At 46.3% G+C, this 10000-nt stretch overlaps 1 protein-coding gene across 1 annotated transcript in view; it reads right to left on the bottom strand.

Annotated features, from left to right (window-relative positions):
* Positions 1-9150: 9150 nt before the first annotated feature.
* Positions 9151-10000, bottom strand: part of phlda2 (pleckstrin homology-like domain, family A, member 2) — a 1127-nt gene continuing 277 nt past the window's right edge. Inside the window, exons 1-2 of the mRNA XM_035643402.1 lie at positions 9698-10000; positions 9151-9571 (exon numbers count right to left, since the gene is read on the bottom strand). The exon at positions 9698-10000 is cut by the window's right edge and continues 277 nt beyond it. Coding sequence (XP_035499295.1) covers positions 9740-10000 — 261 coding nt within the window. The 3' untranslated portion in view covers positions 9151-9571; positions 9698-9739. The remainder of the gene's footprint in view (positions 9572-9697) is intronic.

Here is a 10000-nt window from a genome sequence, read left to right as displayed (position 1 = left end):
GTCGGCGCACGGCGCGTCGAGCATCTTTGTTTACATTATTGAAGTGTGCTTGCGCTGCGTTTGGAGTGCGCTGTCCGATTTGATTAATGCTGACCTCCGCCACGACCGTTCCTGGCAGAAGGTCGCCACTGTGCTCGGTCTCGGGGGGGCCACGTGTGGACAGAGGGGACCATTGTGAATTCCCAGTGCTTCTCTGGGGGGGGGGAAACCCCCCCTTGAGCCACGACAAACAGGATTTCCTCTTATTTTTACGCTGCGGTCTCCCCATGCCCGTCTTCAATAGGGGATCTGTACGAGCTGCCACAGCTCTGTGTCGTGTCCGATAAATTCAGCTTCCGGCAACGGCACGTTTGATCACGACTGTCACTGTGTCTCGTGCGTTGCCAGATTGAACCTTTATCAGAAATTTCATCAACATTTTCAGATGATGTTGTAAGTACAATAGACCTTTCCGCTGCTGCCTTTTTGGACATGTTGTGAAATGAAAAGCACAGGTGAAAGACATACACTGGCTCCGCATTTGAAAATGCTGCCTCAATTGAGCCACCATCATCGTCATCATCATCATCATCATCATCATCATCATCATTTTATATTCCACCTGTGCCTTTCCTGCCGTGATGCACCTCAATGTCCGCCGATGAAAAAGGCCTCTATAGGCTCAAGCGAAAAACAAATCTTCTCTTTCTCTACGTCAATAATTAATAAGTGAGTTAGTTAATCGTTCACTGATTGGCAGGTGGGTTTCACAGTGCAGTTCACATTAAAATGTCATCAGTGTTGATGTGCTTAACGCCAATAATCCACATTAACAGCGACAGTTTGCCGGTATAATCCCAACCAACTAAAAATGATTCACATTTTCTCACGAGCAGAAGTTAAGTTTAGCAATCAGGCAGTCAAACGTCCCTCTAATCAGTATTTTCCTACCATCCGTGGGTCAAATGACTGTGAGCTATTTCACCATCCTGCAGCGCGTTGTGTCAGCGTTACCGCTCACAGTGTCGTTGTCACGGACATAATTGGAAAAACACGAATGTGTTTCTTCCCGTCTGCTTCCCGTGTGTCAGACCGGAGCTTCCTCCGTCCGTCCGTCCCTCCGTCCGTAGAGCCGCCCACACGGCCCCTCAGCTCCTGGGTGGCGGCTGATCAGACGTCACAGGCCCGCCGCGGCAGAGGTATGCAGACTCGGAAACACAAGCCTACACCCTGATCAGCGGCGATTAAACACCCTCCGCAGCGTCTCTGAACAATCCACCTCTGCGGTGCTCTCGGCCGTGATTGATGGGGACATTTGTTGCCGGGTCAGTACCAAACTGCTGAAGTGATCAGGGCGCCGGGGGCCAAGCGGTGAAACAATACGAAGGACCTGGGACGGCAGGAATGCGTTGTGTGAGGACCTGCGCTCTGGTGAAGGGACTTTCCGGCTCCCGCGGCCTGGTCTCTGTCATTCCATCACTCCGAGAAAGACATTCGCAGACGAGCAGCTTCCATTTCTTCCTGCTGCACATTATTAAATATCATGTCAAATATAATCCTATTTCATGTAATAGTTTTTTTTCTCCCCAAACGTTTCCCACAAAGCTCAGACATCTGTTCCGGACACAAAAAACCATGATACTGTGAGAAAAGGTCCCGACAGTCCCCAAACTGCTAAACCTCAAGGTTTACTTAAAGTAGATATAGTGGGGACAATAATATAATATACACTTCTATAAATATTAAATATGCTACATACAAGGGTGACGGGGACTTTGCTGTCCGGGCTCCGACCCTCTGGATTAGTTTACGTGAGAAACTAAGACTTGTAATGTCACAGTCTGTCTTTTGGCCTTTTGCTTAATTGTATTCGGTTATTCACTTATTCTTCTTTTATCATTTTCTTTTGCCGTGACCCTCAACTGTCTGCTACAGGTTGTTTTGTATTATTTAAAAGGTGCCGTGTGGATAAAGTTATAGTTGGGATCATCCCAGTGTGCGGCTCTTAAACGTGCCACGAGGAGCCATCAAAGCCCTTTATCTTCTCTCATTATCGGCCTCGTGTTTGTTCGCGTCACACCGTTTCCCCGAGACAGAGAGAGCAAAAAGAAACTGACGATCCTTCCGCAGAGTGTTTGTGCAGGGTGCAGTATCCCCGTTGAAATGTCAGTCGATTAGCTGGAACCTGGTAGCTCGTTGGCTCCGGTGCGGAACAGGGGAATTCCTGCATCCAGTTTGTTCTCCCGCCTCTTGGCAAATCTTCTCTCACTTGTAATCTCTTCCACACTGAAATTCCCCCTGCCGCTCATAATGTGCTCATTTATCTTCCCTCTGGTGTAATAATATACGCTGAGCTGATTTCTTCTCGCCCTGCCGGCTCTGGACCCAGGGTCATGATTACGGGTTATTGCAGCCACTCGTCTCACCGTCAGTTTCATGTCGGGCAAAGGCTGATCCGGTTGCAGCAGCGACGCTCTGATGTAACTTACTGTAACTTACGTGCGAGGGTCGACAATCACCCGCCACTCGGTGGCACCTTGGAGGAAATCACTTTGCCCTCAGATTTCCTGTAGTCGACTGTAGTTTCTGTCTTTCTTTTACTTTTTAAGGCTCCGTCACAATCTGATTAGCCACCGCTGCTCAAGACAAGAAACTAAGAAACACGTATTGATAATGAAAAATGTGTCATTAACCACCCAGACAAGTTTTCATGATTAAAAACTAAATACATTTCTATTTCATAATTGTAACAAGCAGTATTTTTTGGGGCGGCGGAGACCACGCCTAACACTATTTCAAGTAGTCTAGTAAGTCAGTGTGTTACTTCTGATGAGCGAAGGTTTGAATATTATTCAGCAAACGCCGAATTTACTTGAAACAGAAGAACTATTTTCACATTCTGTAGTTGAAAAAGCTTCAGATCGTTTTCATTTAAGGAACAACAACGTTCACAGTCTCTTATAATTTCACCACAAGTCTCATCCAATGATTTTTTTGGGTCTCGACAGACATTTGCTAATGTGCAAGTGTTGTGTCTGAATAATGTCTCACAGGAGACTTCCTGGGGAAACGTGATGTTATTGTAATCTGTTCTTGCTCATCTCCTCACACGCCCACTCAGGCAGGTGCAGGAAACTGGAGCTCCCCCTCCGGAGCCCAGTTCGACCCGAGACCAGACCCCTGAAGCCCCGGCTGCTCTGCTCGGAGCCGTCCATCCAGTTTGTATCACTGTACCTGTGGTTGTATCCATCAGCTGCACTGATCACTGCGTTTGGTTTGACGAACGAGATTTATCGTTCTCATTTCTCATCTCTTTTGTCCACAATGCCGGAAAAAATTACATTAAATTTAAATGTCCAAGCAACATTTGTTACTCTGGACAATCACCAGAACAAACTGCTTTAAGTGTTGATAAAGACTTTTTTTTTTTCTTTGTAGAAATTTGTTTAAATGCAATTGGGTGTTGAAAATGTCTTTGTCACTTTGATCCACAATGAAATATCTAATCAACCATTGGACGGATGACCAGTTACACTTTGTACGGACATTCACGGTACCCAGGGGATGAATCTTTCCCACACTGTCACCAGCTGGTCAAGCTTTTCACTTATCCTGTAAAATATTTCAACATTGTCTACATCAGATTTTTATCGGCACAAACTAACTATCCCGTTTTATTACCGAGTCAAAACCCATTGGACGGCACCAGCTGTCAATCATGCTGTATCCACGCTCCAATGTATACCGCACTTCATGTGTCTATTTTACTATAAATGAGACCACAATGTACCAAACATGATGCTGTGTTGAAGAAGCCTTGAAACTAGGGATTGAAAATGTTTTCTGTTGTTATAAATGAAGTGAGGAGTAGAGTCATTTTCTCATGGACTTCTATGGAGACAGACCGGTGGAGTCGCCCTCTTCTGGTGATTCCAGAGAACGCGGCCTTCCGGCGCTGCCGCCTTGGCTTCTTTTTCCAGAGCCGGTGACTGCGTCCACTTTTCTATACAGTCCAAACGGTCTGATGCTAATCCCTGCGTTGCCACAGAGTGAACTCAGAGCTCTCTCTCCGTCTCTCGGCTGTCCGCCCCCTCGCTGCCTCGCAGACATTCCTGACAGCGTCTCCTCTCTCAGTCTGAAGCTCCTCCGCGGACAGCTGGGTCTTAAGCAACATGATCCCCGCTGCAAGCTTCTAGCCCCATGACGACACTTTGTGTGTGCATATATACAGCGTGTGTGTGTGTGTGTGTGTGTGTGTGTGTGTGTGTGTGTGTGGTTTTGTTCATCCAATACACAAGCATGACTTAGATACGAGAGGTGCCACATTCATGAGATTCTCTGTGAAAAACAGGCCTACACACAGAGATACGCTGTCTATTTGGGAAATGATCACCTTACTCTGACATATTTTGGATTGTCGACTTGTTTTTGTCTATATTTACGGTGGAGCGGATGTGGTCTGGACGAAGAGGGCTATTGGGTTGCTGTCAGGGAATGTCTCCCCAACAGAACACAACAAATCACCACCTCTCTTGGGGAGTTTTGGCGTCGTTATCTCCGGAGAGTCCCGTGATTCCACCCTGACGGGAGGTTTTAGAAGTCCGTCAGTGATAATGTACATGTGACATAATACTTCATTTTAACGCCCGTGTCGGTCTGTGTCGGTCCGTGACAGTCACGACCTGAGGAGGCGGATCTGGGGGGAAGTTCTTTCTCCGTGACTCAGCAGAGAGATATGGATGTCTGATATAAAAAAAAAAACTGTTGTCATGGTTGCAGACAATTAGGAGAATGGCGCCTTTGTGGATTAGAAGAGTGGGGCGGGCGGCGGCGGGCGGCGGCGGGGGGGGGGGGGGGGGGGGGGGGGGGATCAGATCTGGGAATCAGATGACCTTTATTAGGATGAACGAATGATAAATGGGGAACAGCGGTGAACCACGGAGAGCTGGATTTTGGTCAAGGCCTCGGATTTATTTTTCTCCCTTTTCAGCCCAGTTTTTGAAGTCACACAAAAGTTCAGTTTACCATGGACACCTGGTGACTCCACATGGCCTGAGGGTGTGCGTCTCCAGCGGGTATGTGTGGTATGCAGTCACCTGCGCCATGCGTCACAAAGTGAAATAGCTGTCCTGTGAGGTAGTACCATGATTTTTTTTTTTAAATTATATAGCACGCTAGTGCCAGCACTGTCAGACAGTTACTACAAGTCACCACGATACACGATTAGCAGACGCTATTTATATGACATAAATCTTGGAGGTTGTTTGTAATCAAACTGTGTCCCGAGGCCTTCGCCTAATACCCTTGTGGTCTGGTTGTTTGAGTATTCGGGAGGTTTTTATTTACATAGTGGTCTAACATCGTCCCCCACTGGCGTCAGATTGGCCTCTGACGGGAAAGAGCGAGCGAGGAAAACAAAGGGTAGACGTTCCTACTAGTTTACGGGAAGAGGAGTGACACCCTCAGTCAACGTGGGGCGCTGAACCGACTGAGTCATGACCACATACCTGAAGTGAAGTGGCGTTCACGTGTCCAACCTGAAATGCCCAAAAAAAGCTCTCAACGAGGTCACGGGAGGTCAGATTGAATTCAACAGACTGGATAATGGTCAAAGCCTGAGGCACAGCTTTTATTTAGTATCTGAGCCTCCAGCCGTCAAACTTAGACCCTTTTTCACTCTCTAATCTTCTTCAGCACAGGTGTCATCCCATACTGTGACAAAAGTGAAGCTGAATACTTTTAAACGCTACTGTAGTAAGTGGATCTTGGAATATTGTTGTCCCCACAGGTCCAGGAGGGACTTCCAAGGCCGTAGGGTTTTTAAAAACTCTGAGGTGTTGAATACCATCTCTTTACCAACAGAACATTTTGAATTGTTACAAAAAAACGACATTTTCAGATTATTTTTATAGTTCTCATTGTATTGATTAACTTAAATGTATATGCCTGTGAAAATTAAGGGATTTAACTTAAATGGCATTTAAGTCAAATCCATAATGCTGGTTCAAAACCCCTCCTTCTCCTCACAGTGTGGGGGAAGAAATTAAAAAGGTCGTTATCTTTCTGTGAAACGCCTTTAAAATTAAAGTCTCGAACACAATAACATCCTTAATATAATTTAAAATGTAGGCATAGAATGTAAACTCCTCGTAAGGTCATCAAAACCCTGACATTTTCAGTGGAAATGCTGAGGATATGACCCCGCTGACCTCAGTTTCAGCCGTGGCTGCATGAGTTTCTCAAACTTGATTTAAATATTTATGCGGCCCCACAATGTCTTTCATGAACTGAGATGTGATTCATGTTGAGGCAAAGTAACAGACAATTTCAAGATCAACATCTGTGTGTCAATAGAGATTAAAGTCTTGAGATACGGCGCCTTGAAGAAGTGGAGAGAAGTGTGTGTGTGGGAGTGCTGTACTGATGAAGTGGAGTAGAGGCATGTTTCTTCTGGCCACCAACCTTCACCTCACACCACCCTGCTCAGCTGTTACTCCACACGCACCGGCCTCATCTTGTCAGCGCCGTGTCACATGTTTATGATAAACGCCTCCGCTTTCTCTCCTGCTCAGTTTAAAATATGAAAGATAACTCGAAGACGTGGCTTGTACAGGCCCCGGCGCCGCACACACTCGTCCAACATCCTTTCCATAAATTCTGTTTTTCCCCCTCGAGAATCTAACAATGTATTCACTGTTGCGCAGCTATGCCCCATCCACATAATGACGCCAAGGCTCCAAGTTGTGCCCGAGTCTGTGCCAGTGCTGCGTTAGAGGATGTTTATGCAGCCTGAGATCAGAGAGGGAGAGATAGTGTGTGTGTGTGTGTGTGTGTGTCCTTCAGGTTGGTTGTAAGACCAGTGAGGAAGTAGAGGAGACGACTTGAAGAGGCAACAGACAACTTTCATGCCCCTAGTGGTTCCAGGTGGTATTGTTGTTTGGTCACCGTCGTAAAGACGCTGCAGTAGCCAAATGCCAGTAAATGGACGGAGATTATTTCCTCCCGGGTCAACTCCCGAAGAAGTTGTTTACACCACTTTGGAGATAACTGAGAAGAAAGAAGCATGTACACTGAAGCTCCTGCTTTGTTTTCTGCCTCTTAGCTGTTAGCAAGCGGCAGTGTTAGCGTCGTTGCTAACTCAGCAGCCCGGCTACTGTCCGAAGCAGAGAACAACTGTAACAATCTGCTATCGACCTCTAGAGCCACTGTTGAGGCTCATGTGGAGTTTTTCACGAGTCGCTTAAAGCCCCAGTGGGTAATTTTTGTAATTTTCTGGTTGCATCTGGTGGTAAAGTTTCAAACCGCAACCAACTGAGCACCCGGCAGGGGACACTTTAAGGCGGCGCACCGCTGAAAATTCAACGCGAATGCGACGTATTCTGGACCGTTTGGTGCAACAACCGTATTCAATGCGACGCGGAAACATGGCGACTCACACGGAGGTCGGGTCCACCTCACGTAACTATATTTAACTTATGTATATGAATATGCGAACAAATAGTTATGGACAACATATTCAATCATCTGTGAGTAAGTTCTTCTGAATATTACACACTGTAGCTTTAAACATGACATTTCTGCTTGAAAATGTAAAGAAAAAAATAGGATGACATTGTCAAGTTCTCATGGCGGCGGTGGTGACAAAAACCCGTCGTGTGGCCTTTTTGGCTCGGGGACCAAAGGTGTGCATGTGTGAGCGAGATTAAAGTGCTGCCCAATTTGCGAGGCAGTATTTTTAGAGAGGAGGCCCCATCCGCTCCGGTAATACTCCTCAGATCAGTCGAACCCTTTGATGCGTTCATTGTAGTGCGATCCCACTTCAAAGCTGCACGCGGGGACGAGACGGGACGGCCGGAGATTCTACATTCTGTCACCTCTGACCTTTTGGGCATTTGTGCTCCCGACACACTTCCACTCCACGAGATCCACGGCCGGAGGAAGTGTGCAGGAAGGATGAAGGCAGAGCGGACAAGGGTTTTTGTTTGTTTGTTTGTTTGTTTGTGTTGCCGCTCCAACACAGTGGGTCAGATGGGATCGTCCGTGTGCACCAATAATGTACCTTGTAACGCGTTTTGAAAAGTGCTTAATAAATGTCGTTTATCCCTACATACTTTTATAAAAAACAATTTTTCTAATGGGACTTATTAGGAAGCCAGAGGGAAACATTATGAACGCCACTGTGTCCTTGTCACAGCTGACTGTAATGTGTCGTGGTCTGTCTCCTTCACATACTCTCTATGAGCGTATTAACATGACTTTATTATTTTAAGTACAAGACGACTGCCATAAAACACGACCTACTGTGTGTCTCCATACACAGCTTCAGACTAACTTAATTGGCTTGCACAATATTTGGCTAATATCAATATTTCACAGCAAGTTTAAAAAAGCAAATTGTGTTTCAGATAAACTTTTCAACGTTTTATGATCCCTCTGTCGAAAGTCTTGCAAAGGGTTTTTTTCTTTTCTTTCCGGAATATGACTCAAGCTTTGCTCTCCGAGTTTATAACAGTAATTAAATGGGTGTGTGCCCATGGTGTCACATTTTATCCACTGACACAGCCCTTATTCCATGATAACAGGGCAGTAAAACAGACTTCCTGTGTGTATTTGGTCTGCCTTTAATACCACATCATCATCATCTGATAAGAGGAATTTGTCTTTTAAACACCTGTTTAAGAAAACTACGTTTGAAACATAATTCACAGCCGATCCGAGAAACAAGTGTCAGGCCACAAGAACACAAAACTAAACTGACTAAACCTTTGTGCCGTTTCCGTTCCAGCAGTGACTATCACGAAACCTACCACACCCCAGCAGCAGTTAAGGTGTGTTCAAAGGCACCACGAGTCTTTCAAGTGTCCCGTCCTGACTGACTAAATCTGCTCGCTTATCAGCTATGACCTCAGCCCGAAACACTCCGGTGACAAAGAGTCACATTCCACCTGACAGCAGAGAGGAAGGGGACTTTCCTGTCCTCCACTCCCTCCTTCCCTTTCCCTCGCACTTGTGGCATTTACTAAAGATTCTTCAGATGAAACATGCCAAACATGTCAAATGTACTGTTACTGACACCACAATATTGTAATAGGACAATAACACTCCTTGACAGCAAGTGGAGAAATGTCTCTGCTGGAATAAAAGAAGTAAAAAATAGAGGACAGCATGAAGTTATGTCAAAAAAATGCTTGAATATTTATTCAAATAAATATACTGAACACACTCAACACACATTGAAATAGTAAATAATTTAAACGCCAACACAAAGCTGTTTGCCAGTAACACCATGTCCTGGAAACAAATAAATTAACGTCATTTTTTTTGCAGTCATTCCTCCCAGGAGAGCGAACTTTGAAATAGTTTTGACACTTCAAGGGTTCAGTCCTGCGCGCCGAGCTTCTGGAAGTGTCTCTCTCTCCCTTTCTGTCTGTCTGTCTGTCTGTCTGTCTCTCTGTCTGTCTTGTGGGTTTGGTTCTCTTGTCCCGTGTGTCTCTCTCGGAGCTCGATCCGGAACAATCCTTCATCTCTGGACCGGATTACCTCGTTCTTCCCTTTTGGTCCGCGTATTATTTCTTTATGGTCCACATCGACACTGGAGGGGAGAATAGAAGAAGACAAAACATGAGTTCAGAGACTCTCCTGCTGTTTCAATGTACATTCTGAAAGCGTCGGTGTTTCATATGTCGTGTACAGCCACAAGCCACGCGTCGCCTCTCACCATATTTGGAGCGCGTAAGAGCCATGAGCCTCGCTCCGCGGCTCAGGGCGCACGCGCCATGCGCCGCTCCTGCTGGCCGGGCGACGCGCTCTCGTTGTCCTGCCGCGTTTTAAAGTCCTGGATGGCCTTTCTGTTCTGGAAGTCGATCAGCGCCATGGTGATCACGGCGTTCCAGCAGTTCTCCTCCCCGGGGCACCGGAAGTCGATTTCCTTGTCGTCCGTGGTCACGATGGTGAAGTAGACGAACTTGCCGGTGCGCTCCACGCAGTCCACCTTCTTGATGGACTGCAGCTTGAGCTGCTT

This window comes from Scophthalmus maximus, chromosome 7 (assembly GCF_022379125.1).
Source record: "Scophthalmus maximus strain ysfricsl-2021 chromosome 7, ASM2237912v1, whole genome shotgun sequence".
Classification (NCBI taxonomy): domain Eukaryota; kingdom Metazoa; phylum Chordata; class Actinopteri; order Pleuronectiformes; family Scophthalmidae; genus Scophthalmus; species Scophthalmus maximus.
The sequence above is the reverse complement of the archived record's forward strand: the minus strand, read 5'-3'. Positions and strand labels throughout refer to the sequence as shown.